The sequence below is a fragment of the Ambystoma mexicanum genome, chromosome 3q (assembly GCF_040938575.1).
Source record: "Ambystoma mexicanum isolate Mex_15411 chromosome 3q, UKY_AmexF1_1, whole genome shotgun sequence".
NCBI classification, from domain to species: domain Eukaryota; kingdom Metazoa; phylum Chordata; class Amphibia; order Caudata; family Ambystomatidae; genus Ambystoma; species Ambystoma mexicanum.
Window position 1 is genome coordinate 1025458620 of NC_090926.1, and position 19338 is coordinate 1025477957.

At 45.7% G+C, this 19338-nt stretch overlaps 1 protein-coding gene across 1 annotated transcript in view; it reads left to right on the forward strand.

Moving 5' to 3' along the window:
* The window catches only part of TBC1D16 (TBC1 domain family member 16), a 1332482-nt gene that overhangs the window by 399145 nt on the left and 913999 nt on the right, over nt 1–19338 (forward strand). The window contains exon 3 of the mRNA XM_069655199.1: nt 7021–7609. Coding sequence (XP_069511300.1) covers nt 7021–7609 — 589 coding nt within the window. The remainder of the gene's footprint in view (nt 1–7020; nt 7610–19338) is intronic.

Below are 19338 nucleotides of genomic sequence, written 5' to 3' on the forward strand. Positions count from 1 at the left end.
TCCATTTCCAGATGGCTCTCCGGCTCTATCATGTACTGTCATCGGTTGGCAAACCGACCGCTGCCTGGCCGTCCGAGAGCCCATTCCACCAGAGCGATCGCAGCTACCACGGCGTTCCTTTCTGGTGTGCCCCTGCTGGACATATGCAGGGCTGCTACGTGGAGGTCGACGCACACCTTCACGAAATTCTACTGCGTCGATCGGGATTCCAGGGAGGAGTCCAGGGTCGGCCAAGCAGTGCTGCGCAACCTGTTCGCCTGAGGTGAGCCTGGTGAGGAGGTAAGATGCTTAATGTTGAGTTTGCTGTACTGCTTAATGTTGAGCCTTTGCCACCTCCCGTGGTTGTGCATGTGTGTACTGCTATGCATTCTTTATTCATGAGCATGTGAATCCATGCCAGACCCCATGCTGGAGAAGGAACAAGTTACTTACCTGTAACTGTTGTTCTCCAGCATGGGTCTGGCATGGATTCACATGCGAACCCTCCCGCCTACCCCTCTGCGGCTCTTCACTTGGTCATACTGCCACTTCACGTGCTTCCAAATCTGAAGATGGCTGCCAGAGGCGGTGCTTAGGTAGAGGGCAGTCATTGGCTGTGGTCAGTATGACGCAGAGACCAGTGATTGGTTACTACTACGAAAGACAGATCAGAAACGAAACTGATACTGGTTTTTTCTTTACCGAGGATCAGCCTGACGACGGGGAATATTCATAAGCATGTGAATCCATGCCAGACCCATGCTGGAGAACAACAGTTACAGGTAAGTAACTTGTTCCTTGTCTGTCCCTCGAGTTGCTTCTTTACTCAGGCCTCAGGTTGCAGCGCGATCACGGCTCTGCAATTACAGCCACTAGGCGCACCTGGGAAGATCTTCCATCTCAGCATGCCTCTCTGTGCAGCCACAGCAAGGCAGGGTTTGTAAACACAGGACCCTCTCAGAACATGCAGGTGAAATCTGCTTTCCTCTTGTTCCGGTGTCCCTTAAGTGATCATACTTCCTTATGAACTGCCATCTTCATGCTTTTCTGCTTCTACTGCTATTTCCAGCCTTCCAGCTCTTTCTCCAGCTCCTTCTTTTTTTCCTCCTCCTTCTGCATCTTGTATGCCTCTCAAGTGGGGCAATTGATTTCAGGTGCAGGCCCTAACTGTTAATTGCCTGACCCTGGCAAAGGCTGTTTGGCTACTTGCCTGTCATTCACTTCTACATGCCTCTTCAGCCCTCTTCTTAGTCTCAGTCCATATGGGATTCTAGATCATGCAGCTCACTTTCTTAAAGTGAGATGTTTCTACTTCGTGTGTGTTTTTAAGGGTAGATTTGACTCCATGATCACTTTTAACAGAGGGGCTATAGGTTTTAACCTTATTAGAGGAAGAAGATGTAGAGAAGGCAACATTTCAACCATTCCTTGTAGTATCATTTTGATATTGAGGAGGGCATTTAATTTTAGGGATAAAAAAGATTTGTTCTTTTGGTATAATATGTTGTGGGGTCATAACATTAGGATTTACCACCTTAGTTTTACCAGGCGGTTGAGAGATATCAAAATGACAATATGCCACAACCTCTTCGGGCATAGTAATCAGAATATCCCCTTCAGAGGAAAGATACTGTGTCTCATCCCACAGAATCTCCTCACCACTCTGGGCCCTGTCTGCACCCAGGTGATCCTCCCGCAGTACACCACCCCCAAGGTTGGGATCAGGAAGCGTCTGCCCTCCCTCGGCCACATCGGAGGAGACTTTAGGCTGGGTTGTAGTGAGGGATCCACAGGATTCTTCACATTCGACTATGTCAAACTGGTTCGAATCAAGACTCAGAATGGTCAAAGGTGAAAACACACAAATCCTTGCTGTCTTGGTTCTCAGCGTACTTGAGTCCCAATCCAGGGGCTCGGAGACACAGGTCCTTGTACTCTTTCTCCCAACCACGGGGAACACTTGCAAACACCTGCAGTAGTCCTTTGCCTTTAGTGAGGTGCTGGGGGTACCGGTGTAGCTGGAAGAGTGACAGGTCTTACTCCAGCAGCAGGTCGCCCCCAATGCACCCCAATGTGGTTAGGGAGCAGAGCTTGACTCTGTCTTGGACACTCAATCTTCACCTCACTGGCGAAGAGCTTTGGAAAGTCAACTCTCCCAAAAGAGGTCCACATGAATACTTGCTTCTGCTTGGATGGTCCAACAGCGAATCAAAGGAGGAGTGGTAGACCCCATCTTTTAAAGGCAAAGTTCACAGGTGATTGGCATAGGCATGCCTGCTTTAATGGGCCCATTCCCTGTTCTTGCAACAAGTAGGATCATACCCAAACTGCTTTGTGCTAAAGAGAGTGTAGGAGAAAGGAAGGAAATAGCAGTAAAGAGAGAAACCAGATGGAAGCTTTCTCAACTTGCGCAGAGTTCCCTCTGGCTTCACTAACCCTGTCCCTTTTCAGACACATAGCATCAAAGGCTGTTTGGTATGCAGCACCCTAGTGAGAGACTAGTCCTTTTGGGATGGGTGTGCCATTTGATGCCTGTTTCCCAGGACAACAACTGGAGGCTGAGGCTGTGCTCTTGGAGAGGTGTTACCAGACCTCACAAAGGATCAAAGGAGAGGCACAGTCTCTTGCCGTGCTGGCCCGTAAGAGCCAGCATGACCTTATAGTTATGTGAATTATAACGTGGCTGTCAAAAGGGCACCTTTTGACCTCTGCACCTGCTCTGTGGCATGGTAGAGCAGGTGCTGCAGATCCAGAGACTGTTGCAGCCGGACACATGCCATTATGCTTTTGCCATGGAGTTTAAGAAAGGGTAATCTAGTTAGCAGATCACCCTCTCTGAGATGGAATTGCCTGCATCATTTTATTAATACAAATAAAAAAGGAAGGGCTTTTACTCCCTTGCCATATGGCAATTCCTCACAATGACACTATAGGGCGGTGTCCCCCACATAAGAGCACCAACCATTGCCTTTGCCCATAATGCCGTTAATACTGTGGCCAGGTTCTTTCTAAAACTTAAAGCACCCACTTTAACTTGTACTTGGCAGACTTTTTAAAAGAGGTTAGGAATAGTCAGATATTTGATATCAAGATATGCACAGTTAAACTTGGTTGACTAGGTTATGCCGATGACCTCGTTTTGATTGACTATACACCTAAGGGTCTCCAAGTAAAATTAGATGAATTGGTAAAATTTGCAAAAGAGAATAATTTGGTTGTTAACATTGAGAAAACTAAAGTAATGAAGTTTGACTCCAAACATTTGATTAGACACCAAACAACAAAATGGATGATAGAAATGAGACAGCTTGAAGTTGTGAATGCATATAAATATCTGGGCGTGGTTATAGATAATAAGCTTAGCTGGAAAAAACATTGGTGTGAAACTAAGCGTAAATGTATGATAGCCACCATGGCGCTAAGCAAATTTATCGGTAACCAAGGAAATTTTTCTATGAACACTGTGGTCAAACTATATTCCGCCAAAATTGTATCCTGTTTATTATATGGTGCAGAAATTTGGGGAAGCCTATTCAAGAAAGAGTTGAAAGCATTTGAAGCCAAAGTGCTGAGGATATTGTTAAGGATGCCAAAAAACTTTTCAAATGAATACATATTGCTGGAACGTGGACTGATAAGTGTGAATAGTCGTATAGAATTGATGGTGGCTATGCTATATGTAAAACTGAATAGACTTACCAATGGCACTTTTGTGGTAAAGGTTATGGAACAATATGGCTGTTCAACCACCAAAATGAATTTTGCTACCATAAATAGATGGAGAGAGGTATATGATAAGTGGACAAAAATGACAGTGCCAGCTGGGTGCTGTTCTCTATTGCGCAGATTAAGCATAAATTAAAAAAACGAATCTGTGAAATAGACCATGAACAGTTGATAGTAAACCTGGGGGAAAAAGTAAACAGTGGTCTATTCCTTAATCAACTGACTTCCAGGGATGTTAAACCAAGCTATCAGTACGCATACCCAGAGTGCAAAACGATTCGTTGGTATTTAAAGTTTAAATTTAACACCTGTAATGTACTAGTGATTTTAGGTGCGAAGAATGGTATCCATAAAGATGTTGGATATTGTAGAATATGCGGGGTAAATACGTTGGAAACAGCTTATCATATAATATGTGAATGTGAAAGCCTTGATGAAATAAGCAAGAAATACTTAATGAAGTACAATAACAATATGTATAAGTACAATATGTCGGAAATCTGGTTGAGACTCATGGCCGGAAATGATAAGAATTTAATCTTTTATACAATGAAGTTTTATGGGACGATTTTAGAGATTTTAAAAGAATTATCAAATGGTGTATTGATTTTTTATAGTGCTATTTTAATTTGCGATTGATGAAGATGTGTGTTTTTTTTTATTTTAGAACTCTCTGGGAAATACTAAGTGATTTTATGTGCTTTATATGTAAAACTATAATTGTTATATGCATATTAAATACAAATAAATACATAAAGCACACAATCACTTCAAATCAGCCCTGGCAGCCTGCCATTGGTTTCAAAGGAAAACATAAGTGATTTCAAATCTCTTTTCTTTTTTATCCACAAATGCCTGCATTGCGAGGCCCCTAAGTACTTCACTGCTTGAGTCAATAGATACTACATCTCAAGAACCTTCAGATCATCCGCTGCAAAAGAAACTATTGCCGTTTTCTTTGAGAAAAAAACACCTGGGACAAGGTTATATCTGTGGGGAGGGGCTCTCTTCATGCCAGTGAACAAGAAGAATAGTGTGTCGTGAAATGTAGACTTAACATAAAACGCACACCCCTTTAAACAAGCCTATCCTCATGAATGACTCCTTTCTGAGGTTTTCCTCAGCACTGGTAGTTTCTTTTCTGGGCCTCTCTTCCCAAATGCATTTATTTCTGTTCCGTCATCAAATGCACTTGCCGTCTGCTTCCCTCGTTCTGGCTCTTTCACTGATCTGAATGTACCAAGACCTTGAAACAAGCCCTCTGGCTACCCATCAAACAGCGCGTTTTATTCAAAACCTGGTCCCTCAACCACAAATGCATCCACCACACAGCACCTAATACCTTTCTCAGAGATTCACCAGACCACTCACAGAGAGACCTACTAGAACCCCATGCACCAACCTACTCTCAGTGCCCAAGGTCACAAGAGCGCGGGCAGGAGGCTCCAGCTTCCCATTCATCGCTGCAACCCAGTGGAACTCCCTGCCACCCAACCTCAGAGGTATCTCATCCCACATTTCCAGCCTTCCGCAAGGAAATTAAAACACGACTGTTCATTTGAACTCTCCCAGTACCTACCCTCTAGGGCTCTAAAGGCACTGAACTGTCCGGCAAGTAACACTGCTTCTTATCCATGTAACTTTGCCATGTGTATACTATGCCACCTATGTAACTTGCTCATGCATTGTTAAACCGCATGTAACCAGTAAACAATGTCGTAACCTGTAACTAAGTCACTGGGCATCATTACGAGTATGGAGGTAGCCATGGCGCTATTAGAGCCATGGCTGCCTCCATTCCGGGCTCCAATACCGGATTCCTGCAATGAGGACTTACTGACATTCCGACATAGGAGGACCCGGTAATTCCTCCTTGCAGGAACCCATCCCCATTCCCATTTGAGCCCCAATAGGGCTCAAATGGGAATGGGGAGGGAGGTAATAATGGGCACATTACAAATGGCCCGTTATTACCTCCCTCTTCCCCTCGCGGGACCCGGAACGGATGCCTGGTTTTACCAGGCGTCCTTACAGGGTCCCGCAAAGGGAACCTTGTAATTGCGCAACCCGTAACTAAGGGTGCCGGTACCGTACTGGCACCCTTCATTACGCGAGTGCAAGCCTCGTAATGAGGCCCACTCTCTTGTAACAGCGCCTCGATGCCTCTGGGCTGCCAGCGTGCTTTATAAATACAAATAAATCAAATTAAATTGAAATGATCATGTTTTTGTGCCGCTTCTTGTCTCTTTTGCCCTCTCTCTTCCTTCTTGGGGTACCGTCAAGTACATTTGTATTGTATTTGGTGCTGTATAAATCAACAGTAAAATAAATAGATGCCATGCTAGTGTGCCAAAACATGTCTCGTTGTCTATGCCCATAATGCCAGTATTACTTCAGTGCCCTGGCACAGAAAATCTTTACATGCTGGTATGTGCAAATCATTACCTCTCCCCATTCCCCCATAGCGCCCCACATATTCACTGCCAGCCAATCCTTCCATTCATTGTATTCCTTACACAGTCTCACTTAAATCAGAGTCATACATGTCTGAGGGTTTGGGATGGCCACTATGGCCGAACAGAGCCGCCCCAGCCCCTCAATGCTTGAAATATACCACAAACCTGGTTCCCAACTCGAAGTGAGCCACTCTTGCTGGTATACACTACATACAAAAACTGCACATAATTGACTTTTATTGGCTATATACTCAAATACTGTAACATGAAGGATGGGTCTCCCTCTTTCACGCCCCCTCTGTTTCTTTTTGTATATGCACCCCCCACCCCAAGAGAATGTTAACCTATTCATGGAATAAGAGGGACGTTTGTCACTGAGCTCAGGAGCACATCTCTGTACAATAAGAGGGGCTGATTGGCCCTGTTAACATGCACTCTGAGAAAGAGAAGCAATTCTTACTGGCCGTAATAACATTGCTCCAACCTAAAATCTTTACTAGGTAAAAACATTGAATGTCACAGCAGAGGTTAACAGTGAATTGAGCCTATACAACATTACACTACCTACAGAAACGCTGATAAAGGATCATTTTCGTACACCCTGGGGGTGCTGTTTAATGCTCCCTAAACTAAATGGCTCAATATGATTGTGGGAATTGTCTGAAGGGACCCCATTTTCTTCCTCTCTCATAGCAGAAGGTGGCAATGGGATGGAATGTGATGCAGACCCTTTGTTGCTAGGTGCACGAAATTGTGGTTTATAAATCTCAATACATAGATTCATAGCTCGCTGTGTCATTAAATCTTGTGGCTGTCTCTGGTGTTGGACTGACCAGTTCTTTCCTGTGCTCTCTCCTAGGATACTTGTGTGTGTACATGGAAAAGGACGAGTTCTTGGGTACCACTCTGATCCTGGCCTGGGTTCCCAACTCTCGCATTCAGAGGCAGGATGAAGAGGCCTTGCGCTACATCACCCCTGAGAGCTCACCTGTACGCAAAGCTCCGCGCAAGCGGGGGGGCCGCCATGCACAGGGCACCGTCTCAGCAAAGCCTAAAGCTGCAGCGACTGCAAAAGAAGACAGACCTGCAGAAGATGGCGTCCACGAGACTTCCTGGTCAGAAGACGCGCAGAAGGCTCCCTGCGGAGGGGAGACTGTGAACGATTCTGTGCAGCCTGCGCACAGCGACTCTGGGATCTTATCGATAGTTAGTTCTCAAGAGGAGCAAACCCGCTCTGATGTGTCCACTGAGGGGACAGAAGAGGGGCTTGACGCGCGGCAGGAGCAGGCTGAGGACGATGCTTCTCTGGACCTGTCGGCCGATGATGTCAGTAGGGACAGCACTCTGGATTCGGACTCGGACGCCTTCTCGTCGCCGTTCTGCCTGTCGCCCATTAGCGAGGCCCTTGGAGAGAGTAGCAACTCCGTTTTTCTGGAGAACGAGAGCAGGTGAGTCTGCTCTGAGAGAACCGAGAGTGGAATAGTAGATTTACTGTGCTGTACATTTCAGGTCAAAGATGAGTTGATGCTCTGTCGAGTACATCCCATGCATATTTTGAGTTCTGAATGATGTCTTTGAGTCTGCATTAATAGAGACTCTAGTTTTACACTCTTTCAGTATAAACACATACCTATTAACTTATCTTCATGTATAGAATACTGTTTGCCGCTGCCATGAGTAATACTTCAGTGTGGCCGGAACCAGGAGTATGTGGCCCTGGGCAGCAAATGATGCGTGTATCCCCCTAATTTGTATATGTAATGCCATCAGTGACATCACAGAAAATAACATCACAGATTGAGACTTTAATACACGAGGGGAATTATGGTAAATTACATTAAAAGGAGTTTCCAGAAATAAGCCCAAAAACAAAAACTTTGTCTAGTATATCAATGGTCACTGTTTTTACTTAAGTGGCAATATCATGAGTTAGGCTTTTCGTGAGTAGCTGGCAGTGTGAGTTAATTGAGTTTTAAGGACTTTTTGATTAATAAGCAGTGGAGGCTAGTGAATTATTTGATTGGAGAGGCGTAAAAATGTATTAAGAATATGTGATAGTGGCCAAGAGTAGCGAGAGCCGGAACCAACCAAGGGGGTGGGGGATTGAGACCTTCCCCCACGCCGAGAAAATAGAAAATATTTTCAATACTGGCTTAATATGAAGCATTTTACAGCACCCGTTCTGTGAGGAAATTGGGTCAAAAATCCCCACAGTTTACAATCCGTTTTGTAGCGTAACACATGAAATTATCCACTAGATGCCAGCAATGCACAGTAGCAAGTTCTGAAAAACAAACTAAGAGGCCTGTAGGGCTGGGCACGTTACCTCTGTGGCGCCCTAATCGTATCATGTAAACAAACTAAGAGGCCTGTAGGGCTGGGCACGTTACCTCTGTGGCGCCCTAATCGTATCATGTAAACAAACTAAGAGGCCTGTAGGGCTGGGCACGTTACCTCTGTGGCGCCCTAATCGTATCATGTAAACAAACTAAGAGGCCTGTAGGGCTGGGCACGTTACCTCTGTGGCGCCCTAATCGTATCATGTAAACAAACTAAGAGGCCTGTAGGGCTGGGCACGTTACCTCTGTGGCGCCCTAATCGTATCATGTAAACAAACTAAGAGGCCTGTAGGGCTGGGCACGTTACCTCTGTGGCGCCCTAATCGTATCATGTAAACACTATTGAGAGAGGAACTTCAACTTTATTTAGTAAGCTTAACAAATAGCTAGCTATGCCTGCACAGACTCTGGGGCTGATTCATGGAATTTGTTAGCCCCGAAAGACGGGGATTTGTGCGCCATTCTGCCCGCAAATCCCCATTTGTTAGACCGGGATTTGCGGGCAGAATGGCGCACAAATCCCCGTTTTTCGGCGCACAAATTCCATGAATCAGGCCCAACTTTCCTTGTGTGTGAGGGTGTACTGTGCCTAGTCGGCGGTGATGAGCCGCTTTTTAGGCGAAAGACAGGGAGAGGTTATCCTTATCTAGATGACTTCTAAAATTGTATTGATACACAACTGGTCTCTTATCATTCTTTATTCATTACCGTTGTATCAATAATTGTTAAAAACACAAAACGTAAAAGAATTGAGTTTTTTGGAAAGGAAAGAAAATAAATCAAAGAAAACGGGATAGGTAATTGGCAAAAGAAGAGATGCAAGGGGGGGGAGCCTTCCCTTGTAAATCGAATGTCCCGGTCATTTAACCTGGTGCGTGTTTGTAAACCTTCACGTATCCATGAGTATAGTCTACCGGTTTCAGTGGAATTTTATAATACGTTTACCACTTTCATCAGGACGGTACGTTCAGGTAAAAATGATGAACCTCCTTGATTGTATACTCTATCTGCCACACTGCTGTCCAATCCCGTGGGTTCCTTCATGCTCTGGGTATAGCACAATCAGCGCTCCAAAGACATTGGTGCCATTTAGTTTGTAAATATTGTATTTCTTTACGGATGTCTGGTCATTGAATGCAAGGCCATGTACTCTGTTGAGTGCCTCATGTCACTTCCTTGCTGGAAATTCTTAGGGAAGTCTGCCTCTGTGCTCGTCCGACTCATTCAGTGTGAAAGGCTCGTCTGGTGTGAGGGCCCTGAATGAGTCAGACGAGCACAGAGGCAGGCTTCCCTAAGAATTACCAGCAAGGGAGCGACATGAGACACTCATCTACGAATACATGACCTTGCATTCAATGACCAAACATCCGGAAAGAAATAGAATATTTACAAAATAAACAGCACCGGCAGGCATACGTAACCAATAATTAGAGCTACCGTACAGTAACCCCTACTGTCTAACTATTGCCTTTGGCTAAAGATGTCTCCCTAAAAGCAGGCTATCTGATCTCCCTCAGGGGCATGTTAGTTGGCCCTACACTACTAATGGTTACTTCCACTACTAATGGTTACTTCCAAAGGGTGGTGTATGGGCGTGCTGTTAGCCTCATGCCCCACACTTCCCTTCATTACTCTCCTCCTACTCTACTCCTGCCCACTCCAGCCACCTTCCTCTTCCTAGGTCTCTATTCTGTTTCTCCGTCATCTCTCCATCCTTGTTTCACCTACCTTCAACCTCCGATGTTGCCCCGATCTAAATACTCCCCTCTTCTGCACTGCTACTCCCTCCTTCACAGTACTACTATTCGTCTCTATACTACCTCCACTCTCCCACTCCACCCTACTACTCGCCCCTCTTCTCCAAACTCAGGGATATTGTGTCTTGCTCACCCTTCTACTACACTCACCTTCACGATTCTCACCCCTCCCTACTTCTCTCCTGCACTCTCCTCCACGCATCCCACTCCTTGATCACTCTCTCCTGCTCTCACTCCCTCCTAACACTGTCTCTCTCTCTGTCCTCTCACACTAACTACTACTTTTACTCCCCTACTGGTATCTCTCTCTGTTTCGATCTTTCCTTCTTTCTCTACACTCCCCACTTCCTACACTACACTACACATAACTAGTACCACTCTCTCACAAGTACCTCATCTGTACTAAACTCTGCCCCCAACTCTCCAATATTCCGCTCCTCCGTCCATCCTCTGCCTGTTCTCTAGGTTCATTTCCACCCGAACAACCCTCAATCAGCCTTTTTTTCTGTCTCCTTTTATACTGTGGATTTGCTAGTTATGTGCCTCCCTCCCTCTTCCATTGGATACAGTGCTCACCTGACTCTCTGCACCAATTGTGTCTGTCATTTCCCCAGGGGTTGGATTAAATCGGTGAAAGGCTTTAAAAACCCTCCACGTTTATCTAACCATCTAACCTTTTCCAGAATGGTTTTTGAAACAGTCTCCCGTGGGGTAGCATCCAGGGGCTCGGCCGGTTCCATCTTCCTGTGGCTTTCCTCAGATATTGGTTGAGTTCTAGTGCCAAATTGCTTTCTGTGTCTCTCCTGTCCCCCTGCGGTCTTGCCCCACTCCCAGTTCATTTCCTGCTGGTCCTCCTTTCGCCTGGGGTCCATCTGGGGTTAATAGGCCAGTAGTCAGATGTCACATTTCTGCAAGTTTGTTCTTTTGTGGCGGTTGATTCTGCTCTCCTGGCTCCAGTCCAGGCTTTCTTAGTTGCTTGTTGTTGCTTTGTGGGAGTTGGAGTCCTGCAACAGAAAATGTATTGGGGGGGGGGGGGGGGGGTTGTGGGAGGAGGTGGTACGGGTTGGGAGACAACACGCTGTACCAGTTGTGACATTGGTGGCACATGAGGAGGGGTTCAGCGACTGAGTCGCCCCCCCCCCCCCCATCTCCCACTCCCTGAATCTTAAGACATTTGTCCTGGTGAGACTCCTGTCCAAGAGTTAGCTGGCTCCCGGCCTACCCCAATGCCCCTCCACTCACAGGCTTATGACTCTCCCCCTGTCACAGTGCTAAGTCTGCCTATATGTGCCAGTATCCCCACGTAAGAAAATACTCTTTTGGCTTTGCCCAGAGTGCCAGTAAAACGTGCCATGCCCCTATAAGAACAGAATGGCCATGCTAAGTGCACCACTGTAGGCCAAAATAGGCCAAATGCCCACAGAAGAAAAGTCCTCATGTTGTATTGGCTCACAATAAAAATAAAGAAAAATGGCATGCCATTGTAAGAAAGCATGTCTGCATTGGCTGCACCAGCGTAAGCCAGTATTACACATAAAAACGGAAATCATATCGGTATTGCCCATGCCAGTGAAACATGCCATGCCACTCTAAGAAAACGTCCAGGCTGGCTGCCCCAATGTAGTCTTCCCCTCCCAGCCCCATATAAGACTCAAGTAAAACATGCCATCCAACATGCACACAGGGGTGTTGCTAGGTCTGGAAAAGATCCGGGGCAAAGCTCATGTCGGGACTGCTGGGACTCGGGGCTAGCTAGCCTTTTGGTTGTAGCACCTGAGCTTCTATCCAGGGCTGCAACCAAAAGACCCGGGGCTATATCCCCCCTCAGCACCCCCACTCCCCTAGCAACGCCTCTGTATGCCCAACCTCACAAACACATGCACGGATAGATGTTTTTTCTCACCTGCGGCTCTGGGCTAGGCAACGCCACCTCGGCTACGCCAGCCCCTCCGCCTTATGCGCACCATATAGACTTGAAGCAGGGCGAGCTTCCTGATTCCTGGGAAATGATGCCTGCAGACCCTTGCAAATGTGCTGGGAGGCACAGGAGATCTCCATACTCAGAGTTGGCCGTGTACTCTGCCAGCATGCTTGCGCAATGGGCCACGCAAGCAAGGGTGAGGAAGAAAACGCCCCGACCTTCCATGCCACAATGTGCCCACGTGCTGTGAACTGCTAATTGCGAAGCAAGGCCTCATATGCCTGCTTTTGCTGTCTTGGTGATGGTCACGTTGTAGTGGGTGGTGAGTTGCCACTGCGTTGCCAATTATGGACGAGCTGATACTGATGGTAAGGCACATTGAGATTAAATTAATTGCCCGCGGGCACAGTGGCTATATCAGGATTTGAGACCACCCTGCAAGTTAGGCATTTGCTAATCACTCATCTTTTCAGATATAATTGGTAGAAATGTTGTTTGCCACACTTCTTTTTGCAACTTTAACTGGCAAACACCATCTGACTATGGAATTCAGTGGGCCATTATGTGACAGTGCTTCTCTAGCTGAAGTAAAGTGTTGTATTTACAGCAGTTTCAGTATTTTAATGGTGTATTGCAATCATCATGACCCGCTTGTCCTCCCGTTCCCTCTCCCCACTCACATGATTGGCTTTCAACATACTTTGTTGTATAAAGATGACTTGAAAGGTTGTTCAATCATAATAAAGTACTCAGATGAGTATGTAAGTCCTTGTAGATCCAAGTTAAGCAAAAAGAGTAGCATTCTTTTCTCCTCTCTTCAATGGAAGATTACAAATACCAGAATGCAGTTCAGTTAAACGGCTAAAAAAATATGGCCTGTGTGTTTTGTAAATGTACTTCCAAGACTAAAAGCAAAAGATAATTTGTGATGAGGTGAATGTGTTTTTCTTGATTTATGATGCGATTACAATGTGACGTTCTACAAAAAAAATGTTTTGTGTGTCAAACTCGTGAAAATGAAGCAGATAGTTTAAAACTTCGTTTGATTGGTATATATTAATTGTCATTGAAAGGGGCATAGTTTGTCCAGCTGGTTGGTGCTTTGTGTGCGTTTTCAGAATAAAACTGACTATTTTGTAATCCACCGATACACCGGAAACGTTAGAGCGTCTCGTCCAACACGATGAATGAACCAACACTTCTAAATGCCCCCTGCTTTAAAACCTCTACCAAAATCAAAAGGCGGTGATAAGTATGTGGCAGGCGCCAGTGGAACCTGTCCTGCTCAGCTGCTCTTTGTCTCAGGCCTGGAACCGCAGTACAGTTTGTGTTAATCCGTGTTGTACATGTGTCAGCGGGTGCCTAAATTGGCTCCATGGGCGGGTCTCAGTGCGATGGCCCACTTCAGATGATATATCCAAAAAGCCTGAAAACGTCTCACACATCTCACTACTAATGTAAACTCTTATTTGCACTTAGTGCCCCTTCTTTCGATGTGCCTAAGGCCTGAATTGTCCTGCTCCGCTTTAGGGCCTGATCCATGGAAGTGTTTTATAATGGCGCAATCCCATAGGAAAACGTTCCATGAATCGGGCCCTTTAGCCTTAAACCTCTTCCGTTCAGAAAGTGGGGCAATACTGCCACCTTGTGGAGGATCTTGGAAAATGAGCCAAAGCAATTAATGTGATGCTAAAAAAGGCAGAACTGTTTTCGTACCCATTGATCCAGTCTCCTAGCAGCATGCCTCTCCTGTGCCCATTTTGGGGAATTGAGGGGGTTAAATACTAAGAGCGCTTAGAAAATAGTGCAGCATGAAGCGCTAAATAAATCGCTAGGGAGAGTACAGGGGCGCAAGGAAACCTAAATGTCGGGGTGGTGGAGGGGAGTGGGTGGCGAGGCTAACCCTTCATATGTTGGAGAGGCTCTATAGGCGGTGGGGGAGGGGCACACTTATTTGTGTGGGGGGCATCTAACTTCTTTACACATTATAATGAGACTATTCTAGTTCACCTTCAATGTTACAAGCAGTTAACTCCCTCCTTTACGTCGGAAAGCACCCACTTAAGGACTGCTGTGAGAATGAGCTGTCACCTTTACCCTTCCAGTCACTCCTCTGTCATGCAAAAACTAACCCCACATCATGGTTTCATTTGCTTAAAAATGTATGCATATGAATGCTGCAGGTGCTAACAATGAAATGCTTTATGTTAGTAATTGCAGGGCCTTTAACAGCAAAACCCATGCACCATTAACATTCTTGTCCTGGTCTATCCAGCCAGGGCTCTGTAAACCAGGCAGGTAGAGTCAACAAAGCCCAACCTTTCAGGGGTGGCTGGAGCTCGTCTGCTCAATGGTGTTGCGCCACTGTAAGAGTAGAAGATAAGTGGGTTCTATATGAAATTACCTCATTTTAAAGTGCTCAAGAGAAAAAGACCGATATACAATCACCGATTTTCTTTTGATCGTAAAACGCCATTGTAAAGGTCCTTTTCGCTTGACAGCTTTACAATGAGGTTTTACAAACAAATTCGTAGGGACGCCGCCCTCCCCCCTCCAACCTCCCAGCGTTCAGTCAGATACAATCTCTTTGCTCGTTCTCTCTCCCATATGCCAGCGCAACGACTCGCATAGCTCTCCCCTGAGAGTTGAATGCCACCTATAAGGCCCCTCCCACGCATAACTACGCTTTACAGTCCGCAAATTGCAATCGCATGCCCCTCGCCCTATACTATGAGCCCACAGATTATACACCTCCTGCCCCTCTAAACAACTTGTCCTCCCACCTTACGCCTTGCTGCTCATCTCACTATGATCTACGCTTCATCCACTACCACACGTAAGTGACCAGCGGCGTGAACTATAAAGACACTGTGCACAGACCATCCAATAATGTGTCCTTACCAGAATACAGAGATGAAGCATAGAAACTATACCTACAGACAATTCCTATCGGCACCTTGCCGCATACCGATGTCATAATCAGTGCTTTAAGTGGGGTAAGAAATTGAGGGGGGGCCCTCGTTTGAGGCGTGATATCCGCTGTGGGCGTGGCCTAAAAGTGCACAAATCATAGTAGGGTGCGCAAACAAATATATAAATGTAGTAGAGCATTTATGTATTTGTATGCGTACTAGTATGGTTTGTGTATTTTTCAAGCGTTCTTTTATAAACATAGCAATGTTACATATTTCTATGTTTATAAAAGGTGGCTTGAAAGTGTACAAACCATAGTAAGTTACGCACACTTGTGTGCTTACCTTACCATGGTTTGTGTACTTTTCAAGCCACCTTTTATAAACATAGACATTTGTAACATATTTCTATGTTCATAAAAGATGGCTTGAAACGTACAAGCCATCTTTTATAAAGCGTTGAGGAAGGACAAAACCCAAGGTGGTTTTGTCCGTCGACAAAGCTTTATAAAAGATGCCTTGAATTGTGTACGTTTCAAGCCGTCTGTTATAAACGTAGAAATATTTCTACGTTTATAAAAGATGGCTTGAAAAGTACACATTTCAAGGCATCTTTTATAAAGATTTGCCAAAGGAGACGGGCACCTCGGGCTCAGTGATCGCTGCTCTGAGCAGAGATCACAGAGCCCGAGGCGTCTTTCACCCTCTGGGAACCCGCGGGCTCCGTGATATAATCTACATATTAGATCATGGAGCCTGCAGGTTCACAGAGGGTCAGTGACCTGGCGAGGGCAAACAAAGGAACTGTAACTTCCCTGATGACCCCTCAGATGGGGGGTCATCAGGGAAGTTACAGTGACTGACAGAAGTGCCAGCCAGCCTCAGCGACGCTGTGGCTGGCTGGCACTTCTGTCCACTTACCTAACGTTACACTGGCGGGCGCATCTCCCGTCGCGGCTGCGGCCGTGGCGGGATAATGCGTCCTGCCATGGCGTGGTGGGACCGGGGGGCCCCGGCAGGGCCCCGGCTCAGCCCCACTTTTTGGAGACTGGCGGGGCCCGGCCCCGGCAGGCCCCGGCCCACTTAAAGCACTGGTCATAATACACATTGACCATTGTGCATAGCCTGCCTGTTCTCATCCTGTGGGTCGTTGGACCTCTACCCGTACTGCACAAGATGACTTCAGCCTTACTGGCCTATTTTTTTTATCTATTAATCACTGGATCTTAACCTAGTGCGCTAGATCCTTATAGCTTGTACTTGCTGTGTTGCATGTCTTTTCCACACTGCTGTATGTGCCATGCTATGCTGTTTTTGATATATTAATCATTGGATCTTAACCTAGTGCGCTAGATCCTTATAGCTTGTATTTGCCTGGTTGCCTGTCTTTTCCACTCTGCCGTATGTGCCATGATACACATCTTCGCCATATGGTTTACTGGCCCTTAGCATTACTGCATCATTTCCCCATTACCTATACTTGCCATACCGTTCACTGGACCTTACCCTCAGTGCACTAGATCTCTGCAGCCTGTAGGTGCCTTGCTGCTTGTTTTCGCCATATTGCTGTATGTTTCCTGCTACTCACTTTTGCCATATGGCCTACTGATCCCTACCCTTACTGCATACCTTTACCATAACTATATCTGCCTGCAGCCTGTTCCTGCCTTATCAGTCACTGACTTATATCCCTACTGCACAGACCATCTTAGCCTGCTCCGCCATGTTAATCACTGTACCCTAGACTTGCTGCATTGAAGTATCACATACCTTTCCCACTTATGATACCCTGCCCCTCCAACTGGCTTCCTCTACTTAGTACCATAGCCCATCTCTGATCCGACAAGCCAAACCAACACAAACCTAGCGATGATTACTAGCTATAGCCCGACAGCCATCAATCCCGCCGCCTACACTACAGAAATACCAGCACGTAATGAAACCCTTCCTCACCTCCGTCAGTCTAAATATCCTCGCACACTGCGAATGGCTAAGGTACGACCTAACCCACGCACTATCCCACCCTAACTCTTCCTCCCTCAGATACACCCCTTCCAACTTCCCACCAAATACGACCATACGACCATCTTACACCCCAACAACCGGGAATGTGGTTTACCCACCAACACACACGACACCTCAGCTTCCTACCACACAACTCGCACAACCTCGGCCCACCCCACCTTGCCATGCAATAAACACAATGGTACCGAACCTGAGATAAAATCAAGTCTTACATAATTTAGGTATGAACCATCCACCCCCAACCACCTTACATCCCACCCTGACAAACCTACAACTACCACCCAAACCATCTCTATGAGAAATGAAAGACTCAACGACAGGACAAAAGCCCCACCATCCTCCAGAAACCAACGTCAGCATAGAGGGAGCAGCCTCTGCACTAGCCAAGACATGCCTACAGAAACAATGATCAGCCTAACAGACCCCAGAGAAATTACCCAAACTACTCCACTCCCTACTGCCAAACAGATAGCATTTGGAGGAAGTGCTTTGAGAAGTGCTGTCGGCTGTGGAGGAGCTCGAATGCCCGTTTTTCTGTGGATGCTGAACTACAACATTTGACTTGAACGACAAGCCTAAGCTCCGCCCCCTTCTCCCATAATCCTCTTAAACAACGAGCCGCGTGCATTTGGAGGAAGTGCTTTGAGAAGTGCTGTCGGCTGTGGAGGAGCTCGAATGCCCGTTTTTCTGTGGATGCTGAACTACATCATTTGACTTGGTAAAGATACAGAGAAAAAAAAGAGACTCTTATAGTATTTATCAAGGACAAAATTTGCAGTATTATTTATATAATATACCTTCTTATTCTACTTATTTTTAGAACGACAAGCCTAAGCTCCGCCCCCTTCTCCCATAATCCTCTTAAACAACGAGCCGCGCGCATTTGGAGGAAGTGCTTTGAGAAGTGCTGTCGGCTGTCTGCTGGCTGAGGGTCTGAGGGCTCTAGGCAAACATAATATTCTTTTTGCATCAGATAATTCTGTGTTGAAATGTATATCTGTTAAAAAGTTTGTCTACTGTGGTAAACATGAGCATCACTCACTAACAACAGTGATCTAGAGTGATAGCGTATTTAAATAATCACCAATCACATAGTATTGTCCGTTTTGAATTCTGTTTTGAATTCAAAAGCGAGTAAGGACTGAAATCGATCTTCTGTTAATAACATTTGTAATAACTAAGTGGTTGCCCCAAGCTATTGTACCCAAAATGGTGATGACGCTGCGCACCGGGATGCCGCCAAAAGAAGTCATCGCCGTGTGTGCGCGTGAAGCCATTTCCACGCCCAAAACGTCTTCAAGGTCAATTAATCTTGTACGGGTCAGCAAATCAGCCTCGAGCATAAGAGCTTGTTCGGCTATGGCTGATATCAGAAAATTTTGTGCTCTAGGGGAGAAAAGTGGAAAAACAATTGAAATGGTTCAAAGCGCAGGGCTGGTCGAGTTTACAACTGAGCAGGATCTAACACGTACAGATACGCAGGGGAGTAGCGTGGATACTCAATCGTCCCTACCAGACTCATTAATTGCGGCAGGATTACTGAATGTGATTGAATTCCAAGAACAGGGGAGGGTGGAACCAAAAATTAAGGCTACAGAAAGCCTGCCAAGTATACAAATTAATCCAGGCTTAAGTGATAATGGAAAAGAACAGGATGCCTCTGTTGGTAACACTGATAGCGAGAATGTAGAGGAGGTGAGAATGGAAGACACTTTGGATAGAAATAAAGTCAGTTCACCCGAGACAAACCAGACTACTGACTCGAAGCAGAACTTGGATGACAGTATAGATAGACAAGACCTATATCAGTCACCTATGATGTTCTCCCCAACGAATAATGCCTCATCGGTTTTGTCCTGTTCCTTTGCTTAACTCACCCGCGGCGGAATCACTCTGCCCCAAATGAAAAAATACAAGCAATGCCGGGAAGCTTTGTAATAGGACTAGAAACCTCTCTTCAAACTATGAATGCAGCCCTATTCTCACTTACACGTCTTTATGACACGCTGGATACTAAAATTAATGATCAACACTCATTATTAATCAAATTACTTCCAAAAAATTAAATTAATGAGTCCTACTGTGTATGCTGCGAAAAACAAAATAATAGACATAATAGCCGAATTAAAAATCTAGAACTAAAAACTGAAGAAACAAAATCACAGGCTGATGATATATTGCTAATTGATTGCACGCAAGATCAACTGACTGCACTACAATTGG